Source organism: Bos indicus, chromosome 5, assembly GCF_029378745.1.
Source record: "Bos indicus isolate NIAB-ARS_2022 breed Sahiwal x Tharparkar chromosome 5, NIAB-ARS_B.indTharparkar_mat_pri_1.0, whole genome shotgun sequence".
Taxonomy (NCBI): domain Eukaryota; kingdom Metazoa; phylum Chordata; class Mammalia; order Artiodactyla; family Bovidae; genus Bos; species Bos indicus.
The window spans coordinates 67,687,134-67,713,893 of record NC_091764.1 but is presented as its reverse complement, the minus strand read 5'-3'; the positions used below and the strand labels follow the sequence as shown (position 1 = coordinate 67,713,893).

The 26,760-nt window shown below is 40.6% G+C and overlaps 1 protein-coding gene across 3 annotated transcripts in view; it reads left to right on the top strand.

The window, feature by feature from the left end:
• Window positions 1-26,257, top strand: part of GLT8D2 (glycosyltransferase 8 domain containing 2) — a 58,311-nt gene extending 32,054 nt beyond the window's left edge. For all 3 annotated transcript variants that reach the window (XM_070789638.1, XM_019961206.2, XM_070789637.1), the window contains exons 2-10: window positions 3,093-3,139; window positions 4,472-4,564; window positions 10,861-11,032; window positions 16,257-16,374; window positions 17,811-17,895; window positions 18,483-18,595; window positions 21,165-21,331; window positions 22,334-22,446; window positions 25,826-26,257. In XM_070789638.1, the coding sequence (XP_070645739.1) occupies window positions 3,121-3,139; window positions 4,472-4,564; window positions 10,861-11,032; window positions 16,257-16,374; window positions 17,811-17,895; window positions 18,483-18,595; window positions 21,165-21,331; window positions 22,334-22,446; window positions 25,826-25,998 (1,053 nt within the window). In that variant the 5' untranslated portion in view covers window positions 3,093-3,120 and the 3' untranslated portion in view covers window positions 25,999-26,257. The remainder of the gene's footprint in view (window positions 1-3,092; window positions 3,140-4,471; window positions 4,565-10,860; window positions 11,033-16,256; window positions 16,375-17,810; window positions 17,896-18,482; window positions 18,596-21,164; window positions 21,332-22,333; window positions 22,447-25,825) is intronic.
• Window positions 26,258-26,760: the final 503 nt, after the last annotated feature.

Below are 26,760 nucleotides of genomic sequence, written 5' to 3'. Positions count from 1 at the left end.
GAGCTTTTTGATGTGTTGCTGAATTCTGTTTGCTAAAATTTTGTTGAGGATTTTTGCATCTATGTTCATCAGTGATATTGGCCTGTAGTTTTCTTATTTTGTGTTGTCTTTGTCTGGTTTTAGTATCAGGGTGATGGTGGCCTCATAGAATGAGTTTGGAAGTGTTCCTCTGCAATTTTTTGAAAGAGACTTAGAAGGATAGGCATTAGCCCTTCTCTAAATGTTTGATAAAATTCTCCTGTGAAACCATCTGGTCCTGTGCTTTTGCTTTTTGGGAGATTTTTGATCACAGCTTCAATTTCAGTGCTTGTACTTGGGTTGTTCATAATTTTTATTTCTTCCTGGTTCAGTCTTGGAAGATTGAACTTATATAAGAATCTGTCCATTTCTTCCAGGTTTTCCATTTTATTGTCATATAGTTGTTCATAATAGTCTCATAATCCTTTAAATTTCTGCATTGTCTGTTGTAACCTCTTCTTTTTCATTTCTAATTTTGTTGATTTCATTCCTCTCTCTTTTGTTCTTGATGAGTCTGGCTAAGGGTTTGTCAATTTTGTTTATCTTCTCAAAGAAATAGCTTTTAGTTTTATTAATCTTTTCTATTATTTCTTTCATTTCTTTTTCATTTATTTCTGCTTGGATCTTTATGATTTTCCTTCCATTAATTTTGGGGGTTTTTTTTTTCTTCTTTTTCCAGTTGTTTTAGGTATAAAGTTAGGTTGTCTATTTGATGTTTTTCTTGTTTCTTGAGGTAGGATTGTATTGCTATACACTTCCCTCTTAGAACTGCTTTTGCTGCATCCCATAGGTTTTGAGTTGTGTTTTCATTGTCATTTGTTTCTAGAAATTTTTTGATTTCCCTTTTGATTTCTTCAGTAACCTGTTGGTTATTTAGAAATGTGTTGTTTAGTAAGTTCTAATGGGTGGTTGACAGCTCCTGTCCCAGGACCTTTCTCCACCTTATATGCTGTTCTTCTGGGGCTGTGGCCAAACCACCAGATTCCAGCTCATCATTTACTCTTAGCTTTCTTCTTCTCTTACCTCTATCCATTCATCCATGCATAGAAAACCTGGATTTCACAATGAAAAGTTTTCTTCCCAAAAAGAGCTCTTCTGACAATGAAAGGAACTATTTTTTCAGATATTTTTGTAACAGTTGACATGAATTTAAAGGTAAAGCAAGAAACTTGTTAGATATTTTCAACTCACTGTGGATGACTTTGAGTGTCTGCTTTCCTTTATCATAAGAATCTCTGTGGGAATGTTTGAAAAACATTACTTTAGGGATTTAAGGAAGACAAAGGTGGATGAAGGGGGCTACATGCACTTAAAATAAAATCCATACTCCTTTACTGACCCCCACAGTTTGTCTTCAGCCTCTTCTGGTCAGTCTTTCCCTTAGTCCACTATGTTCCAGCTACACTGAGCCTCTTGTGATACTTAGGATCCTCAGCCCCAGGGCCTTTGCACTTGCTGTTCCCTTTGCCTGGTATGCTCTTCTGCATTCTCTCCACTGGCTCCTGCTCTTTCTCCTGATCAAATGTCATCTCCTCAAGGCTTTTCCTGATTTGTCTTCAAGATGCTTCCCTACCTCTATTCATCTTTATTCCAGCAGCTCTGTTGTTTCCTTTATGTCTAATTATTTCAGTCATAATCTACTGATAAGTATTTTGTTTGTTACATTTTAATATCTGTTTTTCCCACTGAATATAGCTTCATGATGTTAGGGACCAGGACTAGTTTGTTCATTATTGCATCCCCAGGACATAGCACAGTGCTGGACTTTTAGTAGGATCTCAGTAAATGTTTACTGAATGAATGATTGAATGGGGTGTAAAGTGTACTCCTCTAAGGATGGTTCTGTTTTCTTACTGTTTCCTAAAGATGTAGGAGCATCCTTATCAAAGGAAGGAAGTTATGATAGCAGAGGAAAAGGCATGGAATTGATAGTTTATATCAAGGAAACTTTCTTATGTGACATTTCTTTTAGTTAGTGCCATCTGACCTGCTAACCTAGGGAACTCACATGGCTGTTCTTTCTTTCTTTCTTTATTTAGTTATTTATTTGGAGGCTAATTGCTTTACAATATTGTGGTGGTTTTTGCCATACATTGACATGAATCAGCCATGGGTGTACATGTGTCCCCCATCCTGAACCCTCCTCCCACCTCCCTCCCCATCCCATCCCTCAGGGTCATCCCAGTAAACTGGCCCGAGCGCCCTGTCTCATGCATCGAACCTGGACTGGCAATCTATTTCACATATGGTAATATACATGTTTCAATGCTATTCTCTCAAATCATCCCACCCTTGCCTTCTCCCACAAAGCCCAAAAGTCTGTTCTTTACCTCTGTGTCTCTTTTGCTGTCTCACATATAGGGTTATTGTTACCATCTTTCTAAATTCCACTATATGCATTAAGATACTTATTGCTGTTTTTCTTTCTGACTTATTTCACTCTGTATAATAGGCTCCAGTTTCACTCATCTCATTGCTGCTGCTGCTGCTGCTAAGTCGCTTCAGTCGTGTCCGACTCTGTGCGACCCCAGAGACAGCAGCCCACCAGACTCCCCCGTCCCTGGGATTCTCCAGGCAAGAACACTGGAGTGGGTTGCCATTTCCTTCTCCAATGCAGGAAAGTGAACAGTGAAAGTGAAGTCGCTCAGTCTTGTCCAACTCTTCACGACCCCATGGACTGCAGCCTACCAGGCTCCTCCATTCATGGGATTTTCCAGGCAAGAGTACTGGAGTGGGGTGCCATTGCCTTCTCCGATCCACCTCATTAGAACTAGTTCAAATGCATTCTTTTTAATAGCTGAGTAATACATTGTGTATATGTACCACAGCTTCTTGAAGAAGGTAAAAGATTCCCATTGGGGGCTTTTTGCACATTTTGTACAACCAGAGAAATCAATCTGAAGAGGTGAGATCTACATTCATGAAATAGTTTCCAAAATTCTAAATTCAGAACAGTTAAGAATGATTATAAAATTTGCCATATATCAAACAGTCAAAGACATAGTCCTTAATAATTGTATTATGACTTTCGGGTTGATTATCTCTTAAACAAAATTTTATTCTTTAATCCACAGGTCACAGTTTTTATCCACGTGAACCCACATGGCTTTGTTACGAAAAAGTAAGATTACAAACTTTGGAAAGTTATGATTTAAAATAGATATTTTGGAGGACTGTTTTGATGCTGGGTCTTCTTCTGTGTCTTCTTTTATTTATTTATTTTTGAAATTTTCTTTGATTTTCATGGATAGTTTTCCAAAGGCAATTCTTAGCATTATCATAGGAGGATGATTTCTGTAGAAAGTTAAGTGTTTTGCTCAGGGGTAGATTTTTCATGAGAGTGGTCTGATGGTTCTATAAAAGTTGCAAATATGGTTTATTTTCTCATTTTAAATAAATATTCATGTTTGTGTCTAATTTGTAATTTGTCTTCTTATTCTTAAAGAGTCATCTCAAATTATTTAATCTTATGACACCATTAAAACCTGGATTTGCCTCTGATTTTATATCCATTTGTTTGTGAATCTAGTGGGAAAATAATAACCTAATTGTGTTACTGTTACCCTCAGAGTAGAGCTGCCCAATGTAGCAGATAAAAAGATGAAATATCCAGTTAGACTTGAATTTCTAATAAACTATGAATAATTTTTTAGTGTAAGTATATCCCCAATACTGAATGGGATATACTTATACTAAAAAAGGGTCAGATGGTAGAGGCATTGGGCTGCTTCCCCAAACTGGCTGTGGGATGGGAATGTTAATCAGTTGTATTGACAAACTCTAAATTTTGTCTCTTGTCTTCTGCTTCTCTGTATTTCTGTTTTAAACTGAGTATAGTACCTGCTTGTCTCTGTCTGAATCTGATAACCCAGAAAGGCAGAGAGGAGATGGTGGGTGTCAGTAAGGCAGAACAACTGAGCTTTAGGATGTAGCTCTGAAAGGCATCCATGAAGACTGTCCAACTCCTTCCTTTTCCAAATGTGAAGACAAATGCCTAGAGGCCAGAAAATAGATCAGTATGAAGCCAATAAATGAATATCTTGATGCACAAAAATAGTAAATGATAATACATAAGAGTTTCAAAGTCTTTATTGGGCCTTCATGGGCTTTGTTAACTCTCAAAACACCTCTGAAAGGTAATGATTATTATTACAATCCCCATTTAGCAGATGAGCAAACTGAGGCTCAGGGAGGTTAAGTAATCTGTACATCAGACTGCCTGGGAAGAGCCCTGTCTCTTCTTAAACTACACCTGACATCCTTGAGTATCATCAGTATCGTAGATTAACCCTTTACTCCAAATGCTGTCTGCTTAGAGAAAGGTTCTAGATCTGTACTTCTGTGTATGTCAGAAATGTCAGGGAGCACATGTGTTCACACTGGCTATTCTAAACTTAATCCACAATTTCAGTTTGACAGGTTAGACTTGAACATGTTTCTATCTTTATTTCAGTTAACCAGGTGTTGCTGTTCCTTCTGATTGTGACCCTCTGTGGGATTCTGTATAAGAAAGTTCATAAGGGGACCATGCTCAGGAATGAAGCAGGTATGATAAGTGATGCAAGCCAATCACAAAAAGATGAATACTGTGTGATTCCACTAATATGAGACAGAATAGTCAAATTCATGATGACAGAAAACACAGTGATGACTGCCAGGAGCTGAGTGGGTGGGGGAGGGAATTAGTGTTTACTGGGTATAGAGTTTCTGTTTTACAAGATGAAAAGTGTTATGGGGATGGATGATACTGATGGTTGTACAACAGTTGTGAATGTATTTAATACCATTGAACTGTACACTTGAAAATGGTTAAGATGGTAAGATTTTTTTGTAATATATTTATTTGGCTACACCAGATCTTAATTGCAACATGTGAATTTTTAGTTGAGGAATGTGGGATCAAGTTCCCTGACCAGGGATCAAACCCCCAGCCCCCTGCATTGGGCGAACAGAGTCTTAGCCACTGGACCATCAGGGAAGTCCAAGATGGTAAATTTCATGTTGCATATTTTACCACAGTAAAAATGAATATAGAAAAGAATGAAGCAGGTAAGCAGGCACGTAGTCTACCAAGAAGACATACCTAATTGGGACTTCCCTGGCCCAGTGGCCAAGACTCTGAGCTTCCAAATGCAGGGGGCCTGGGTTCAATCCCTGGTCAGGGAACTAGATCCCACATGCCACAACTAAGAGTTTGCATGCCATAACTGATGATGAGCTAAATGAGTGGAGGGAGGGGGAGGCAGTGGAAGGGATGGGGGAGGCAGTGGAAGGGAGGTCCAAGAGGGGATACATGTATACATGTATACATATAGCTGATTTGCTTTATGGTACAGCAGAAGCTAACACTGAAAAACAGTTATACTCCAATAAATAATAATAATAAAATTTAGACTCTGCATGCCACAACTAAGACCCAGGACAGCTAAATAAAGGAATGAATGAGACGAAATACTTAAGGACACAATTTTAGTCTTTTCAATAGGTGGGTTCAGAGATTGGTCAGTTTCCCAGGACTTGTTTGTAGAAAACCCACCAAGACTAACATTTTAGTTGTGTTCTAGAGTTATTACTTCTACTCAAACTTTAACACTTATAAGAACCACCAGAGGGTGTGTTAAAACACACTCCTGGCCCCAAGTTTGTTTGTTTGTTTTTTTTTTCCCAATCTATCTTTTTAAAATTAATTAATTTATTTTTGGCTGTGCTGGGTCTTCGCTGCTGTGCAGGCTTTTCTCTAGTTGCAGAGAGCAGGGGCTGCTTTTCGTTAAGTGCGGTGGCTTCTCTTGTTGCAGAGTGAGGGCTCTGTGCTGGCGTCAGTAGTTGCGGTTTGAGGGCTCTAGAGCACAGGCTCAATAGCTGTGGCGCATAGGCTTAGATGTACCATGGCCTGTGGGATCTTCCTGGACCAGGGATCAAACCTACGTCTCCTGCATTGGCAGGTGGGTTCTTTATCACCCACCCACCAGGGAAACACCATTTGTCACTTTTTAATCAGCAAAAATAGCCTCATTTAGGGCTTTCCAGGTGATGCTAGTGGTAAAGAATCTGCCTGCCAATACAGGAGATGCAAGAAATCGCTGGGTCAGGAAGATCCCCTGCAGAAGGAAATGGCACCCTACTCCTGTATTCTTGCCTGGAAAATTCCGTGGGCAGAGGAGCCTGGCAGACTACAGTCCTTGGGGTTGCAAAAAGTTGGACATGAGTGACTGAACACGCAAATGGCCTCATTTAACTTAATACTAGGGGGTTAGGGCTTCAGCATCATGCATTTTAGGGATATACAATTCAGTCCACAATAGTATGGAAAGAATGACTCAGTAAATTGCTTTGAGAAAGAGAGAAGGTCATATAAGGCCAAATGTTTTTCGAACTTCAAGCTCTTTACTCCTCACATTTCATTTCCTGCCCACAGGCCAACACATTCAGCTGGCTGATCCCACTGCAAACTCCTTTCTCCATGGAAAGAAATGAGTTGCTTTTATAATAGCTGTTAAAAGAATTGTGGTCCACTGGAGAAGGGAATGGCAAACCACTTCAGTATTCTTGCCTTGAGAACCCCATGAACAGTATGAAAAAGCAAAATGATAGGATACTGAAAGAGGAACTCCCCAGGTCAGTAGGTGCCCAATATGCTACTGGAGATCAGTGGAGATATAACTCCAGAAAGAATGAAGGGATGGAGCCAAAGCAAAAATAATACCCAGCTGTGGATGTGACTGGTGATAGAAGCAAGGTCCGATGCTGTAAAGAGCAGTATTGCATAGGAACCTGGAATGTCAGGTCCATGAATCAAGGCAAATTGGAAGTGGTCAAATAAGAGATGGAAAGAGTGAATGTCGACATTCTAGGAATCAGCGAACTAAAATAGACTGGAATGGGTGAATTTAACTCAGATGACCATTATATCTACTACTGCGGGCAGGAATCCCTCAGAAGAAATGGAGTAGCCATCATGGTCAACAAAAGAGTCCAAAATGCAGTACTTGGATGCAATCTCAAAAACGACAGAATGATCTGTGTTCGTTTTCAAGGCAAACCATTCAATATCACAGTAATCCAAGTCTATGCCCCAAACCAGTAACGCTGAAGAGGCTGAAGTTGAACAGTTCTATGAAGACCTACAAGACCTTTTAGAACTAACACCCAAAAAAGATGTCCTTTTCATTATAGGGGACTGGAATGCAAAAGTAGGAAGTCAAGAAATACCTGGAGTAACAGGCAAATTTGGCCTTGGAATACGGAATGAAGCAGGGCAAAGACTAATAGAGTTTTGCCAAGAAAATGCACTGGTCATAACAAACACCCTCTTCCAACAACACAAGAGAAGACTCTACACATGGACATCACCAGATGGTCAACACTGAAATCAGATTGATTATATTCTTTGCAGCCAAAGATAGAGAAGCTCTATACAGTCAGCAAAAACAAGACCAGGAGCTGACTGTGGCTCAGATCATGAACTCCTTATTGCCAAATTCAGACTGAAATTGAAGAAAGTAGGGAAAACCACTAGACCATTCAGGTATGACATAAATCAAATCCCTTATGATTATACAGTGGAAGTGAGAAATAGATTTAAGGGCCTAGATAGAGTACCTGATGAACTATGGAATGAAGTTCATGACATTGTACAGGAGACAGGGATCAAGACCATACCCATGGAAAAGAAATGCAAAAAAGCAAAATGGCTGTCTGGCGAGGCCTTACAAATAGCTGTGAAAAGAAGAGAAGCGAAAAGCAAAGGAGAAAAGGAAAGATATAAGCATCTGAATGCAGAGTTCCAAAGAATAGCAAGAAGAGATAAGAAAGCCTTCTTCAGCGATCAATGCAAAGAAATAGAGGAAAACAACAGAATGGGAAAGACTAGGGATCTCTTCAAGAAAATCAGAGATACCAAAGGAACATTTCGTGCAAAGATGAGCTTGATAAAGGACAGAAATGGTATGGACCTAACAGAAGCAGAAGATATTAAGAAGGGGTGGCAAGAATACACAGAAGAACTGTACAAAAAAGATCTTCATGACCAAGATAATCACGATGGTGTGATCACTCACCTAGAGCCAGACATCCTGGAATGCGATGTCAAGTGGGCCTTAGAAAGCATCACTATGAACAAAGTTAGGGGAGGTGATGGAATTCCAGTGGAGCTATTTCAAATCCTAAAAGATGATGCTGTGAAAGTGCTGCACTCAATATGCCAGCAAATTTGGAAAACTCAGCAGTGGCCACAGCACTGGAAAAGGTCAGTTTTCATTCCAATCCCAAAGAAAGGCAATGCCAAAGAATGCTCAAATTACCACACAATTGCACTCATCTCACACGCTAGTAAAGTAGTGCTTAAAATTCTCCAAGCCAGGTTTCAGCAATATGTGAACCGTGAATTTCCTGATGTTCAAGCTGGTTTTAGAAAAGGCAGAGGAACCAGAGATCAAATTGCCAACATCCGCTGGATCATGGAAAAAGCAAGAGAGTTCCAGAAAAGCATCTATTTCTGCTTTATTGACTATGCCAAAGCCTTTGACTGTGTGGATCACAATGAACAGTGGAAAATTCTGAAAGAGATGGGAATACCAGACCACCTGACCTGCCTCTTGAGAAACCTGTATGTAGGTCAGGAAGCAACAGTTAGAACTGGACATGGAACAACAGACTGGTTCCAAATAGGAAAAGGAGTACGTCAAGGCTGTATATTGTCACCCTGCTTAACTTATATGCAGAGTACATCACGAGAAACGCTGGACTGGAAGAAACACAAGCTGGAATCAAGATTGCCGGGAGAAATATCAATCACCTCAGATATGCAGATGACACCACCCTTATGGCAGAAAGTGAAGAGGAACTAAAAAGCCTCTTGATGAAGGTGAAGGTGGAGAGTGAAAAAGTTGGCTTAAAGCTCAACATTCAGAAAACGAAGATCATGGCATCTGGTCCCATCACTTCATGGGAAATAGATGGGGAAACAGTGGAAACAGTGGCTGATTTTATTTTTTTGGGCTCCAAAATCACTGCAGATGGTGACTGCAGCCATGAAATTAAAAGACGCTTACTCCTTGGAAGGAAAGTTATGACCAACCTAGATAGCATATTGAAAAGCAGAGACATTACTTTGCCAACAAAGGTCCATCTAGTCAAGGCTATGGTTTTTCCTGTGGTCATGTATGAATGTGAGAGTTGGACTGTGAAGAAGGCTGAGCGCTGAAGAATTGATGCTTTTGAACTGTGGTGTTGGAGAAGACTCTTGAGAGTCCCTTGGACTGCAAGGAGATCCAACCAGTCCATTCTGAAGGAGATCAGCCCTGGGATTTCTTTGGAAGGAAGGATGCTAAAGCTGAAACTCCAGTACTTTGGCCACCTCATGTGAAGAGTTGACTCATTGGAAAAGACTCTGATGCTTGGAGGGATTGGGGGCGGGAGGAGAAGGAGACGACAGAGGATGAGATGGCTGGATGGCATCACTGACTCGATGGACGTGAGCCTGAGTGAACTCCAGGAGTTGGTGATGGACAGGGAGGCCTGGCATGCTGCGATTCATGGGGTCGCAAAGAGTTGGACACGACTGAGCGACTGAACTGAACTGAAAAGAACTGTTAGAAAGCACATATCCTGACTATTTAATTGGCCATACATTTATATGTGATAAAGTGTTTGGACCACATAAATTTATCCAGTAGCACATTTTTATCCCATTCAGTGTTAAAAATTTTAAAAAGCAATCGGTGCTATGAAATACTGCCCAAAAGAACACAATGTTGGCATTGAAAGATGGATATCTGTGGTATGTTATATGAAAAAAGCAAGTTACAGAGACTATGAAAGTATGATTTCATTTTGGTTTTAAAATAATTCGTCAAATTTCATGTAATATTTATACAGTGTGTAGTTTACATGCTTTGGGTGTACATTAAGAAGGGTTTGAGAGACACACACCCACCTGGCAGAAGGTCTGCCTTTGAAATGGAGGCTGAGAGGGCTGCAGAAAATGGTCACCATTTACTGGATTCTCTTCTGTTTGGGCTGGAGTTTTTCAAGAAGTGTGTGTTGATTTTTTAATAGACTTTACTTTTTAGGGCAGTTTTAGGTTCACAGCAAAACTGAGCAGAAGGTACAGAGACTTCTCCCATTCCTCCTTCCACCACACATACACACACAGAAAAACACATACATACACACACACATACGCACTGCCTCCCCCACTATTAACATCTTGCACCAGAGTGGTACATGTATTACATTCCATGGACTTACATTAACACATCATTATCACCAGTGTCCATAGATAATTTCTTTCTTTATTTCTTCTTCTTTTTTTTTTTTTTTTGGTCATACTACGAGTCATGCAGGATCTTTGTTCCCTGACCAGGCATCAAACCCCTTGCAGTGGAAGCTCTGAGTCCTAAGCACCGAACTTTTGGGGAATCCCCACCAGTGTTCACATTAGGGTTTACCCCTGGTGTTATTCATTCTACAGGTTTTGAGAAATTGATAATGACATTTATCTACTATCATAGAATATAGAATAGTTTCACTCAACCACTTAACCAGTGGACCACCAGGGAAATCCCCACATTCTTTTTAAAGGCAAACACAATCGTTGCACATATACTGACACCAACATCTCACTGGTCAACACTTAGTCACTTAAAGCTGCAAGGGAGTCTAGAAAAATAGTGGTTGGCTATGTGCCAGCTAAATTTCCAATGTTCTGAGAGAAGGAAAGTTGGATATTGGAGAATGATGGACAGTCCCTTCCCCACTGTGTGTCTTCCCCCTGGAGTGGGAAAGACAAGCCGGACTGTGAAATTCCTTCATGTTCCAAGACTCTGCTTCTGATGTTTCCAGATGATGACTCTGAGACCCCGGAGGAGATGGAGGATGAAATTCCGGTGGTGATCTGTGCAGCAGCAGGCAGGATGGGCGCTGCCATGGCCGCCATCAACAGCATCTACAGCAACACTGATGCCAACATCTTATTTTATGTAGTTGGGCTCCGGAACACTCTGTCCCGAATACGGTAATATGTGTACTGTAGACTCTGGAGTTTTCTACTTCCTTTTTTTTTTTTTAATCAACTTGGTTTTTTTTTTTTTTTTTTAATGTAGTTATTTTTGTTGCTATTTTTGTAGCAATAATATAATAACTATTTTTGTAGTTATTTTGAGCCCAGGTTGCTCATGGGCTTTCTGTAGTTGCTGCGAGCAGAGGCTACTTTTTGTTGTGGTGGCTTCTCTTGTGGCTGAGCACGGGCTCCAGCTGTGCAGGCTCAGTAGTCACAGCACGTAGGCTCAGTGGTTGTGGCACACAGAGTTAGTTGCTCTGAGACATGTGGAATCTTCCCAGATCAGAGATCAAAACTGTGTCCCCTGCATTGGCAGCTGGATTCTTATCCACTGCACCACCAGGGAAGTCCCTCTACTTCCTTTTAATTGTTCTTATCTTTCCTTATATGGATTCTCTTCTTTCTTGGGTTTGATAAATGTCCTTCAAATTAATGAGAGGATAACCTGAGGTTTACCTGATGGCCTGACAAATGTGTTGCCTGGCTAAGGAAATTTCAGCAAAGCCTCATTAATCTGGTAGGGCAGTGCACTGTTCTACAGAAGCGAATTATTTAATGCACGAAGGAAACCCAATCCTTAAGCCATTTACAAGAGTCTTTTTTCTCAAAGTTTCTCTTTTCTCTGCTTTTCTTAACCTGAGAGGCTATTAATGTAATCATCTAATATGGCTCAGAACCATCATTAATTATAATTCATAAACTGCAAAGTGACTTCTTTCCTATCACACACCATACTAAACCATAAATTGGAGTTGGATTTATAAGAAATAAACAGGAGATAAAATTCTAAATGTATTACTAAATTGCAGGATAGTTGTATAATTTTGGTATGGAGAGTGACTCCCAGACCTCAGGGGGAAAAATGGACAGATTTGACTGCTAATATTAAAAAAATGTTAACTGGTGAAAAACACTGAGTGAAACTGATCACACAACTTATTAGGAAAACTGTCTTCAACATGTATTGTAGAAAAAGGATTACTATCCAAAATGTATAAAGAATTCTTACCAAAAAAACTTTAAAAGACAAGCATATAGTAGAAAAATGAGCGCAGAATGCAGACAATTCACAGAACAAAAAGCTATAAATGGCCAGCAAACACGAAAAGATGTTCCATGTTACTAGTAGGGAAAAACAAATTAAAACGATGACATATAGTTGTCCACTCATCAGGATGGTAAATCTAAATAGGACAGCACCATCCTGTGCAGGAAAATAGACATGCTTATTCCTTGTTTGCACAATGCACATTTCATTAATTACTAAAGCATTTTGAGAGGACAGTATGGAAATATCTAATAGAATGGCATTGTATATGTATTTTGATTCACCATTCCATTTCAACAGCTGGGAATATGTACTACAGAAATTCTAGTACATACTACCAAAATATACATACAACAATGTTAATTTCAGCATTACATGAAATAATAAAAAAAATTGCTAAGTGCTTAAATGTCCATCAATGGAATATTTAAATGAACTATGGAATGTGATCCAGCTATTAACAAAGAAAGAAGGCATAGAAGATCCCCAAGGCATATTATTAAGTGGAAAATACAAGTTGCAGTACTCCTCATATACTGACCTACTTTATGAATGTCTTAATTCATTTGAATTGCTGTAACCAAATGCCACAGTCTGGATGGTTTGGCTTAAAAACAGGAGAACTTTACTTCTCAAGTTCTGGAGACCGAGAAGCCCAAGATCTAGGGGCCAGCAGATTCATGTCTGGTTAGGGCTCACCTCCTGGCTCATAGCAGGCTGCCTTCTTGCTGTGTTCTCACATGGAGAAGGGATAAGAGAGGTTCACCAGGGTCTCTTTTATAGGAGTACTAACCCCATTCATGGGGGCTCCACCCTCAAGACCTAATCACCTCCTAAAGCCACACCTCCAAATACCACCACACTTGGGATTAGGTTTCAGCATACAAATATGTGGAGGACACAGCATTCAATCTGAAGCAATGAAATGAAAAGCCCCAAACTATAAATGTGTACATGTACATGTATGTATTTCTGTAAGAAAAAAAAAAGACCCAGAAATACCCCCCCAGCTGTAAAAAGTAATTATTTTTAAGGAGGATGAAAGAAATAGAGAGAACAGTGATGAAGAGAAGTTCAAGGTATTTTAAGTGTTGTTTCCATCATTTATAAGGAGAATGTATTCATGTTTGATTTTTATGATCAGATTTTTTTTTAACAGCACCACAGGAGGTACTAAGATATAAAACACAATTGCTCTTTATCTAAACGGTCCTTGGTTGCTGTGGGTTTTTCTGTCTCATTTCTGATTCTTATCATTTATTATTTTAGATTGTTCACTTCAGTTCAGTTCAGTTCAATCGCTCAGTCATGTCCAACTCTTTGCGACCCCATGAATTGCAGCACACCAGGCCTCCCTGTCCATCACCAACTCCCAGAGTTCACTCAGACTCATGTCCATCAAGTCGGTGAAGCCATCCAGCCATCTCATTCTCTGTTGTCCCCTTCTCCTCCTGCCCCCAATCCCTCCCAGCATCAGAGTCTTTTCCAATGAGTCAACTCTTCACATGAGGTGGCCAAAGTACTGGAGTTTCAGCTTTAGCATCCTTCCTTCCAAAGAAATCCCAGGGCTGATCTCCTTCAGAATGGGCTGGTTGGATCTCCTTGCAGTCCAAGGGACTCTCAAGAGTCTTCTCCAACACCACAGTTCAAAAGCGTCAATTCTTCGGCACTCAGCGTTCTTCACAGTCCAACTCTCACATCCCTACATGACCACTGGAAAAACCATAGCCTTGACTAGATGGACCTTTGTTGGCAAAGTAATGTCTCTGCTTTTCAATATGCTATCTAGGTTGGTCATAACTTTTCCTCCAAGGAGTAAGAGTCTTTTAATTTCATGGCTGCAGTCACCATCTGCAGTGATTTTGGAGCCCCCCCAAAAAATAAAGTCAGCCACTGTTTCCACTGTTTTCCCATCTATTTCCCATGAAGTGATGGCACATTGTTAACAGCTCTTTAATTATCTGTGGGTATGAAAACCAGGCTTCCCAGGTGGCTCAGGGGGTATAGAATCACTTGCAATGCAGGAGAGATTCGACTGAAATGCTGCAATGCAGTAGGTTTGATCCCTGAGTCAGGAAGATCCCCTGGAGGAGGACATGGCAACCCATTCCAGTATTCTTGCTTGGAGAATCCCATGGATGGAGGAGCCGGGCAGGCTACAATCCATGGGGTCATTAAGAGTTGGACACAACTGAAGTGACTGAGCACAAGCATGCACACGTGAAAACCAGATAACCAAACCCCAAACCAGGATCACCAAATTCTTCTTATCACTTAGTATTGCAGATTGTTCACTTAGCCTGTGGTTAACAGCTCTTTAATTATCTGTGGGTATGAATACCAGATAACCAAACCAGAAGGATGGCATGTGTAATAGGAGTGAGGGTTTGTATTTGAACCAGAGGGAGGCGCGAACTGCAGGGCTTCATGACGTTTAAGCAGGGGCTTTTTCTCAGCTCTTGGTTGTCATCTCCACCACCCCATTTTAAAATGTTTGGAAAATTCTTTTTTTTGCCATATAACACACAAACATAGAATTGTATAAACCCCACGTACAGCTTAATGATCATCTTTGTGGGATCCTTTGGTAAACACGCCCCTATAACACCAATGCTTGGCATGGCCATTCTGATGGTGTTCAGGGATATTGAATTGTGGTTTTAATTTGAGGTTCCTTGATTTCTAATAAGGTTGAGCCCTTTTTTCCCACATGTTTCCTTACCATTTCGATGTACATGTTCAAGTGTCTGGCCTATTTTTCTGTTGGTTGTCTCTTTTTTTCTTGTTTATATGATTTTTTCCTCCCTAGCTTTATTGAGATATATTTGATATTTAACATTGTATAAATGACTGCTTTTTATGTTTCAAAATTTTCAGGTCTAAATTTTGTTTGGAAGAGTGAATCCTTCTGTCGATTTTTAAAAAGAATTTTATTTATTTATTTAGTTGTGGCCTTCATTGCTTTGTGTGGACTTTTCTCTAGTTGCAGGGAGTGGAAACGACTCTTTGTTGCGGTGCATGGGCTTCTCATTGCAGTGTCTTCTCTTATTGTGGAACATGGGCTCGGCTCGCACAGGCTTCAGTAGCTGCGGCACATGGGCTCAGTAGTTGCAGTTCCCTGGCTCTAGAGCACTGGCTCTGTAGTTGTGGCACACGGGCTTAGATGCTCTTCGGCATGTGGGATCTTCCTGGACCAGGGATCGAACCTGTGTCTCCTGCCTTGGCAGGTGGATTCTTTTACCACCGAGCCACTAGGGAAACCCCTCTTGTTGATTTTTAATCAGCAAAAATGTTACCATGTGTGGTTTTAAAATGTGTGGCCCACATGAAAAATAAAATTGGAAATTTAATTTTGAAATCATTTCTATGAAGAATCGTGTTACAAATTGGATAAACGCTAGGCAGAATTTCTGTAAGACGGAGCACACATAAGCGGAGAGGGTGGAGAAGAGGAGATGAAGGTGGAGAGGAAAGACAGATGAGTGAAAGATAAAGGTAAATTTAGGTCATCCTTGGAGTCCAAACAGCAGAGTAAACACGATCCAGTCAAAGGACGCCCTGCCTCCTTACAGGGCTCTTACCCCATGGCAAAGAGAACACCAACAACTACAGATGCTGCTTTATAAGAAAGGAGGAACACTGGGACTTCCCTGGTGGTCCAGTGGCTAAGAATTGGCCTTCCAATGCAGAGGACGTGGGTTTGATCCCTGGCTGGGGAACTAAAATCCCACATGCTGTTGAGCAACCAAACCTGTGTGCTGCAACCAAGACCCAAGGCAGTCTAAATAAATAAATAGTTTTTTGTTTTGTTTTTTAAAAGAAGGAACGCTTATTGTTCTTCCAGTTTCCTGCGGAGATATTATAAGGCTCTGGGGAGATATTTGGTTATTACTATTTTGCTTCATTTCCTTTGCAAAAGGAGTTATGTGAATGAAAAAAAAAAAGATTCAAAACTGAACCAGATGGGGGAAAAAATCAGAAGGATTTATAGACTAGAATTGGCTAAGGCTACACACGCTGCATTTTTAATTTTCTAAGGAGGCAAGACATTGACTCCAAGGCAATAGGTGTGTTGAGGCAAGGTCGGAGGTGTGCGTTAGATGTTGTTCTTTGTTTTTGTTATCTCTTTAGGAAATGGATCGAACATTCCAAACTGAGAGAAATAAACTTTAAAATTGTGGAATTCAACCCTGTGGTCCTTAAAGGAAAGATCAGACCGGACTCCTCAAGGCCTGAGCTGCTCCAGCCTGTGAGTAGGGATTACACACGTAGGGGATGGTTCTTGGTGAGATGCTTATTCAGGGTAGAGGGCCAGCCACTGGGGTGCACATGAAATGTTTCTGAAGCCTCGCAGTGTTAGATCTCCACCAAACTCTGCTTTGACCATTTATAAAGCATCTGTTGCAGAAAGGATGTAAGATGGTTTACATAATGAAGCTACATTATGAAGTTTACATAATGAAGCTATGAAACAAGAAATGAAGCATAAGAAAATGTAGCATCCTTTTATATGTGTAAATATACCTAAGGGGTGGTTGGGGTGCCAAGTAGTGAGAAAAATATATTCCCCACCCATTGGCAGTGGTGTGTACTGTGACTGGACATTACATTTAGCTCAGAGTATCCTAGCAACTAAGGGAAAACTGTAACAAGATTGGGTATTTACTTCACAGTATTGACTAATATTTTCAGGCAACACCAACTTTTCCCCTGGCACTAGCAATCTTAAAGTGTTTCACTGCAAGAGTTCTTACAAGAAGGACACTTTCCTGAATAAAAAGTGGTGTTTTGATGGCAGGTTTACAGAAAATTCAGCTTCCTTCTATGTATGATTATTATTTAAATACATACTTGAAAATTTACTAAATTCTAAGCCTTCTAATGATACGATCTTTTCCAAATTCCAGATATTTATTATCAAGAGTGCTCACTGAGTTCGCATTTTGCATTATACATTATTATAGCTTCCCACATGATGCTAGTGGTAAAGAATCTGCTTGCCAGTGCAGGAGATGCAAGAGTCCTGAGTTCGATCCCTGGGTCAGGAAGATCCCCTGGAGGAAGAAATGGCAACCCACTCCAGTATTCTTGACTGGAGAATCCTATGGACAGAGGAGCCTGGCAGGCTATGGTCCACAGAGTTACAAAGAGTTGGACACAACTAAGCAACTGAGCACAGTACATTAAAATATTAAGACACCCGTCCTCAGCCCATGCATCTCTGGCTTTTCTCTGGTTCAAGGAGCTAAGACATTGAGCCTGTGTGTGTGATGTGATGATGTGAGGGATGATGCATGTGTGTGTGTGTGTGTTTAAGGCTGTTTCAGTTGACCAGTGTCAAATTACTGAGTATAGAGAAAGGCCGGCAATTTGTGGCCAGAAAGATTAATATACTCTGTGACTTCCACTGTAGCAGTTCACAGCGATGAAAATAGTGACAGTCTCAGCAGTGGGGGTGGAGGTTGGATCTAGAAGAACCTCTGATGGGTGCTGATTTCAGTCCCAGGGCCCCAAGTAAACTGGGCACTAGGAAGCTCAGGCAGGCCTCTCTGCAGTCTCTGTTTTATTCTGCTCCAAACCTAGAGCTGAGCCATGGTCACGGTCAAAGCTGACCCATGAGCATCCCTATTATACACTGGAACTTCTGTCTCTTCCTCACCATTACTTCTTTTCTTGTTTTAACAGCTGAACTTTGTTCGATTTTATCTCCCTCTGCTTATCCACCAACACGAGAAAGTCATCTATTTGGATGATGATGTAATCGTCCAAGGTATACTCACCGATGCCAAGAATACTCAGAAAAGGAGCAGCTGATAAGTAGAATGCCCATCTCTGTTCAATTTTGAAATATCTAGTGGCTCAGTGATTTTCATGGCTCATTAAATTTGGTGGTATTATAAAAAATCAGAGAATATTTTGAAAACAAAGGTTGATATTCACTTTCTGGGACAATCGACTTTCTGAGAGCCACTCCCTGTCAAAGTCTGTAATAGGTACCCTGCAACCCTGAAACACAGAGGGATAAAGCCTCACTGATGATGTTATTAGAAACAAGCTAAACTGTAGTGTTAAATGCTGTCTTCTCTCTTTCCCACATGCGAAATAAGATGAGCATCGGTCAAGTGCCTACAAAGCCACAGAAATAAAGAAATCTGACCAATGCAGATCGGAGCTCATTATCAAGTGGCTTTTCATATGATATGAGCTATTCTTTTCAAGCAAAATGCCAAACCACTTGAAACCACAGATTACATACTTTTCCTCCACAGTAAAATCGGGGATTGTTTATGCTCTAAGCTCTATCTAGTCCTGGAATGAGTGCTATACTATTGTAACTCCTGGTGTTTGTTAATTCAGGGGACATACAAGAGCTGTATGATACCACCTTGGCCCTGGGCCACGCAGCGGCTTTCTCCGACGACTGCGATCTGCCCTCCTCCCAGGACATACACAGACTCGTGGGGCTACAGGTGGGCACCCGTCTTGGGAATCCTACTTTCACTCCTTCTCCTCCTAGCATCTCAGAGCAAGTGTCATTGTTACCTTCGAGAAGCCGGCCAGTCGGGCAGGACTGATGGGCAGCACACAGCCAGGGGTCTGGGTTGCCCATTCACATTCCAGTTCTGCTCCCAGTGACTCTGGGTCAAGTTACTTAACTTCTGCAAGTCTTTTCCTTATCTGGAACATGGCAACCATAGCACCTACTTGGTCGTGTTTGTGGGTTGTGATGAAATAACATGATGTCAAAGTGTCCACTAAATGCTCCAGAAATGATGGTTGTTACTTAAGTCACTTGTAACCACACTCTGTGGCAGAGACTGGTGTTTTCTCTAAAAGATACTCACTGGAACTTTGGTTCTGTTTTCAGAGTTTTGACTGTCTCTCCCCCCATCCCCTTTCAGTAGAGGAAAAATATTGACTTTGTTCCAAGGTAAAGAGTTCCTTACCCTTGTAGAAATGAAGGAAGTCAAACCAAGACGTAACACTGAAATCAAAAGAATGGCTTTAAAATACAAGATGCTATTACAAATTGAATGCTGTTCTTCAAAAAAAAAAAAAAAATCCAGGAAATAATGACATATGTGTGACATTAAAGTGTGACACATTTTAAGGGCTAGACCCTGGGCCCAGACCTGCCTGTCAAAATCTTGGCTCCATCACTCAGTAGTTTTGTGACCTTGGGCAAGTTACTTAACCAGTCGTTTTCTCCCTCATTTGTCAAAAGTGGTAATAATAGAACTTGCTGGTAGGGTTATTGGGAGAGTTAACTTAGTTAATACATGTAAGTTATTGCATGCACCTAATGAGCTAGTGTGTGAAGTTCTTAGAACGGTGTCTGCACGTAGGAAAGTGCTCAGATAGTTCCATTATGTCCAGGTCTTTTGAGCATCCTGTGAGGCAGATTATGGCAGCCTCTGTGGGTGAAATAGTGTGTTTTGCCTCATGTTACTTTCACTCAACAACCAGTTATGGAGTGCTTGCTATGTGCCTGACACTGATTTAGGTGCTAGTAACACGGAGAAGGCAATGGCACCCCACTCCAGTACTCTTGCCTGGAAAATCCCATGGACGGAGGAGCCTGGTAGGCTGCAGTCCATGGGGTCGCGAAGAGTCAGACACGACTGAGAGACTTCACTTTCACTTTTCATTTTCATGCATTGGAGAAGGAAATGGCAACCCACTCCAGTGTTCTTGCCTGGAGAATCCCAGGGACGGGGGAGCCTGGTGGGCTGCCGTCTATGGGGTCGCACAGAGTCGGACACGACTGAAGTGACTTAGCAGCAACACAGTAACAAAACTAAAATTTGTGCCTTTGTGTAGCTTCCATTCTAGTGGGAAGAGATGGTCAGCAAACAAGTAAAATATTGAACAGAGAATAAGTAAGAGGAGGTGGGGTTGAAATTTAAGCTGGGTGATCAGGGAAGTCTTTGTGGAGACGGTGTTTCTGAGCCTACACCTGAAAGACTTGAGGCAACTATCTTCACAGATATTTAGGGGAAGCCATTCCAGGAGAGGTAACAGCAAATGTGCAAGCAGGGGAGTATTTGGTATATTAAAGGAACAAGGAGGTCAGGGTGGCAGAGGGGTCACATGGGAGGGTAATAGAAGATGGAGAGGTAATGGGGACAAGGGCAGATGGTGGAAGGCATGGCAGGCATTTTAGGGAGTTTGGGATCTACTCTGAATGAGAGGGGAAGCCACTGGATGGGCTTTGAGCAGAGGAGTAACACTGAGACAGAGCAGGTTGAGAAAGGTGGAAGCAGGACACAGGTTGGGAGGATCTGGCAGAAATCCAGTGAGTGGTAATGATGGTCTGGACCAGGAAGGTAGTAGAGACGGTAAGAAGTGGTTGGCTTCTGGGGAATCCCCTGGCAGTGCAGTGGTTAGGACTCCTTGCTCTCACTGCTAAGGGCCCGGCTTTGATCCCTGGTGAGGGAACTAAGATCCCACAAGCCACATGGCAATATCCCACAAGCCATATGGTGCGGCCAAAAAAAAGAAAAAAGTTGTTGGCTTCTGAATATATTTTGGAAGATGGGACCACAGGGTTGCTGACATCTATATGGAAAGTGAGTGAGGAGGAGGAGTCTAGGATGACCTTGTGACCCTAAGTTTTCTAACTGGAAGGATGGAGCGGCCACCAAGGTAGGGCAGGTTGTAGCAGAGCAGGTTTGGGATAGGACTGGGATCAGTTTGGGGCTCTAAGGAGACCTGCCTTACTAAGCAACCAGACAGACGAATTGAATTGGCAGATATAGTGGAGCTGGAAACCCAGAGAGGTCCCGGATGTCTGCCTGGAGAGATTTAGAGCCAGATGACGCTGTTGAGGGAGTTTGTGCTGGAGAGATGAGCAGATGCCAGTAGGGGCACCCAGCTTTTAGCGGTTGGGGAAACAAGAGAAAACTGGGAAAGCACTGGAGGAAGTGGCCAGTGCCCAGGAGGAAGCCCAGGTACTGCCTAATGGTTTCAAGAAAGTGGTTATTTTCCAGAAACAAAAGATTCCTTGGTCAAAAGCAGGTGTATCCTTTTCCTTTATAGAACACATATATGGGCTATCTGGACTACCGGAAGAAGACGATAAAAGACCTTGGCATCAGCCCCAGCACTTGCTCTTTCAATCCTGGTGTGATTGTTGCCAACATGACAGAATGGAAGCACCAGCGGATCACCAAACAGTTGGAGAAATGGATGCAAAAAAATGTGGAGTATGTGTGGGCCTCTATTATTTTTTCCATGCTTAGGAACAACATTATTCCATTAATTTTCTATGCATAGCTCAGGGGTTAGAAATCTGAGGTTAGGTTCTCTTACAGAGGCACTGTTGAGAAAAAAAGGGATCAGTGGATGAAAAAGCTATTCTCAAGTGATATGTCAGAGGCAGTGAGATCCTGTGCAATCCCTTATTAATATAAACATTTTCTAATGTTGTTAAATAATGTGATTTTAAATCTTCTCCCAGAATGCCAGTGAACCTTTTCAACCACAAATCATTTATCTTAGTAGAGCTTCTCCTTACACAGATTTAAGAATTATTTTATAAAGTCGACTTTTTAAAGGTTGAATTTATTAAATCATTTTTCATTATCGAAATTTTAAGAGATAATAAAAATAACACAACCACTGTTATCATGGCAGTGTATATCCTGTCCATCTTTTAAATCTGGATACTTTTAATATTATCATAACCTTGAATTTGTGAGTAAAGTCATTCTAAATAATGTAGGATCAGAAGTTGGGATCTTCAATGTTTGCTATAAAAAAGCCTGAGAAGTAAAATGGCAAAATACTGACATTCTGTGAATCAAGGTAAAGCATATAGGAGTTCATGGTATTCTTACAATTTTGGGTAGGTTTAACAACTTTCAAAATAAAAAGTTGGAGAAAAATCAAAGCCCATAGGCTTATTATACAGTGAGGGATTGTCTTGTGCATGCTGAGTTGTTAAGTCATGTCTGACTCTTTGCAACCCCAGTGATCTGTAGCCCACCAGGTTGCTCTGTCCATGAGATTTCCCAGGGAAGAATACTGGAGTGGGTTGTCCTTTCCTTCTCCAAGGGATCTTCCTGACCCAGGGGTTGAACTCATGTCTCCTTTTTGGCAGGCGGATTCTTTACCACTGTGCCAAACCTTTTAAACTAATTAGATTCTACTTCATCTGAGTCTGTGGGACTCCAGGCCAACTGTTGCTTTTCTATTCTGTTTCTTAGGGAAAATCTCTACAGCAGCTCGCTGGGAGGAGGGGTAGCCACCTCCCCAATGCTGATTGTGTTTCATGGGAAATACTCCACCATCAACCCCCTATGGCACATAAGGCACCTGGGTAAGTATTTTAGAATACCAGGTACATTTTATAGATGCGGTGAGGATCAAGGTGAGGCGAGTGTGATATTATACCAGCTTCCTCAATTCAAATCCTCCAGGTGACCTGAGATCTCACCTGGGACACATTATTTAACCTTCACTGCTCAGATTCTGCAACTGCAGCTGATAAAAAATGACCTGAGAGATGTTTCTAGGAAAAGCGCTTCAGGAAAAGCAACTGGAATCATGCTTAGCATATAGTATGTGCTCAATAAACACGAACTTTTGTTGAGATACAATGTTCACTGGCAGAACTTTTCCACATACCTTTATTGCTCTCTTGCAGTAACCTATAGTGGACAGAACCAAATGAATTAGCATAATAGTTGATGAATTTAGATAGCTGGCAATTTATCTTTTTTTTGGCTGTGCTGGGTGTTTGTTGCAGGGCACGGGCGTTCTCTAGTTGTGGCGTGTGGGCCTCTCATTTGCATGGCTTACCTTGTTGCAGAGCATGAACTCTAGAGCACGGGCTCAGTAATTGCAGTTAGTGGGTTTAGTTATTACCATGAGGCATGTGGAATCGTAGTTTCCTGACCAGGGATCAAACCTGTGACCCTTGCATTGCCAGGCAGATTCTTAACCACTGGACCACAAGGCAAGTTCTGTAATTTATCTTTTAGGAAAAAACTGCTTGCTGACTGTATACTATGTGAGTCCCTCAAGTCTTTTATTCACTCTTCACTACAGGAGCACAGGCTCTGGGGTATGGACTGGAATCCCAACTTTGCTATTATGTAAGACCTTAGGCAAGTTACTCAAGCCCTCTGTGCCTTAGTTTCTTCATGTGTAAATGGAAGCTAATGTAACCTTATTAAGTTTTTACAAGGATTAAATTACCTAATATGTGTAAACTGCTTAGAACAGAGCCTGACACAGAAGACATTCACATTCTTTCAAATGTATGGCCGCACCCATTTGCCAAACCCACTGGGCCAGACCTGTTTAGAAATTAAGAAAGGTTCTGAAATTTTAAAAGGTAATGTGCATATACTTACATTATGCAATACACTGAAGGGGTTCTAGATGTTGCTGCCAAAAAAGTTATTAAAAAGCCTTTCGCTTTCAAACATTAGGGGATTGATTAGTTTAGAATTGGAGACAATGGATTGTGGGCACACACTGCCAAGCCCTGGGCTAGGCTCTGGGGGTTGATGTGAACATCACTTCTCTCAGAACAATCCTGCAAGATGGCGTGTCTCCTACTGTTCCTTGTAAAAGGGAGGTCACACAGAACTGTGGAAACTGCATGACTGTCTCCTCTTTATGATGCTGCATAAATAGTTCCTGTCTCCTCACTAGTATCACCCCTGATTTTCCTGAACATCTGTATGCACAGAAGAGTGATATGGGGACATTGAGGACACTAATATTTCATTTGATTTGCTTTATAATGCTGGGCTCACTGTTAGGTCAAGTGGTGATGAGTGTGGAGAAAATCCCATCAAAGTAGAATAGCTATAAAATATGTGTAGGAACAGTGATGTGGAGCTTAGACTGGGTTAGAGAAGTTAATGACCTTGGAAAAGAGACTCAGAATTACATTTTACAAACTACCTAATTTACTGACAAGCAGGAAGGGACAGAACCTTCTAAGGGAGAGGAGTCATCTTTTCTTATAGAACAGAGCCTGCATCTGTGCTGAAGGTTTTGGAATTGGGGGTGGTCTGCAAAGTAAAGCTACACAGAAATCATTTGAAAAATGATTTCATTTTAGAATGTTTTAGAGCAGTAAGCAGTATTAACATTAATGGCTATTAAGTTTGGGTCTAAACAGTTAAGGCTTAAGGTTTTACAAATTTATGAAACTTAGTGAAAAGCAAAGCTGCAAGTCCCTACAGAGTCCTTCAGTTGTGGGGCTGAGACTTGGTCTTCTGCTTCCTGGAGATGACCCCATGTGAAGTCTCCACTCTCCAAATGAGCATTTCCTGTGTAGATTCTGCTACATGATAATTATTCCAATGATGCTACTATAGCCCGAACACCTAGCTCCTCTTCTGCAACTTCCTACACAACTATGTTTATGAATAACAGAAGAAAGGTTTAGGGTTTTTCCCCCCTTACATCATACGTTAAAGCTATAATATTCTAGCTATTCATCCTCTCTTGCCTCAATGGACTTTTAGTTGTTTGAAAATATCACATTCCCTTTCATAGAAAGAAAATGTAACACAACAGAGGATATTTTTTAAAAATTTACATGCACAAGATCTTACTATACTTCTGGAAGATACACTCTAAAAATATCCTGCCACAATAACAATATCAGGGTTATGCATAGTTTCTAAGCAGTTACTTATGAAGGGAAAAATATTCAAATAGAGACAGTTGTTTGATAAAAGCAGATCTTATTCTCAGGCACATTTTATAGGATAAAAATGAGACTGCTTAAAAGAAAATGCTGCCATATTAATGACAGAAATGCAGAGAAAGAACTCCTGTGAACTCTGGGCAGGAGGGAAATGATGTAAATTCTTCGGGGGATAATTTGACAATCCCTCATCAAAATTTAAAAGACACAGACCCTTCAATCTAACAATTCCATCTACAAGATTTTATCCTACAGATACATCTGTATAGACATGCATAGAAGGCTGTTTACTGTAGCAATCTTTGTAACAACTTAGCAATCTTTGTAACAACTTTTGCCTGTGAAGGGACACAGCCTAAATGTCCTCAATAAGGAACTCAGTAAATAATCATATCCATTCTATGCAATTATTAAAAATGATTCAGTGACTTCACATGTGCTGCTGTGGAAAGTTTTCCAAGATAGTAATTTTCAAAACGCAAGGTACAGTCCTATGGAAATCTAATAACAATGTATGAGATAGAAAATTTTAAATATATTTGTATAGGATATATACACATAGAAATCTATTAAATTATTAATGACATCATTCAAGATGCTATTTTTTCTGTACTTGATAAAATATTCTCAGAGAAATGTTAATATGTCTCACTATGATGTATTTTTTTCTTTTCCCTTATATTTCTTCTGATTTTTGCTTTATGTATCTTTGTTGTTAGGTGTCTAATGGTTTATGAAGTCTATTTTCTTTGTGAATTGTACCTTTTATCATAAAAATATTCATCTTTGAAAAAAAAGGCAAGGTACAAAAATACACACACAGGTATACAGGTAGAACATTACTGGAAGAATTTCACGAGAAACTCTTTTTTAACAGTTGTTTCTTTGAAAATCAGGGTTGGGGTAAATTCTTCATTGTATACCCATCAATTTATCCCTTTTTTTTTTTTTTAACAATGAACTTGTCTTCAATTTTTAATATAAAATTTTACTTTTCTAACGAATCTATTATTGTCCCCTAATCAAGGCTGGAATCCAGATACCAGATATTCAGAGCATTTTCTGCAGGAGGCAAAACTACTCCACTGGAATGGAAGACATAAACCGTGGGACTTCCCGAGTGTCCACAATGACTTATGGGAGAGCTGGTTTGTTCCTGACCCGGCAGGGATATTTAAACTCCACCACCCCAACAGCTGATATAACTTGACATTTAAAATATTTCCTGTACAAATATGTGGAACTGTCCATTTGTAGCCTATTATACCATTGTTCTTTGTGAACAGAACCTGATACAAATGATCCACAAAAACAAAAAACCCTACTGTGTACAAATAGTACCTTGAACCCTATAGGTATTGATTTAGTTCTTTAAATATAAGTGACAATTATAGAAGATTATGTGAGTGAAATATATTATTGCAAAGAAATAAACCCAGCTGCTGCTGCTGCTAAGTCACTTCAGTCGTGTCCGACTCTGTGCGACCCCAGAGATGGCAGCCCACCAGGCTCCCCCCGCCCTGGAACTCTCCAGGCAAGAACACTGGAGTGGGTTGCCATTTCCTTCTCCAATGCAGGAAAGTGAAAAGTGAAAGTGAAGTCGCTCAGTTGTGTCTGACCCTCAGCAACCCCATGGACTGCAGCCTACCAGGCTCCTCCGTCCATGGGATTTTCCAGGCAAGAGTACTGGAGTGGGGTGCCATTGCCTTCTCCGAAACCCAGCTAGGTTTCAGCAATTTGCTTATTAACTCTGAATGAAAATTACAGCCGTAAATTTAAAAAATTTCTAAATGTATTTTTTACATGTAGGTATTTTTTTAATGAGTTGCCAATATTGTCTTCTGTAGAACAATATATTCTATTTAAAACAGGAATGTCTAAAAAAATAAAATATTCATAGACTTTTAATGATTTTCATAATCTATTATTCTACATGCTAAATATAATAGCAGGTAAACTGAT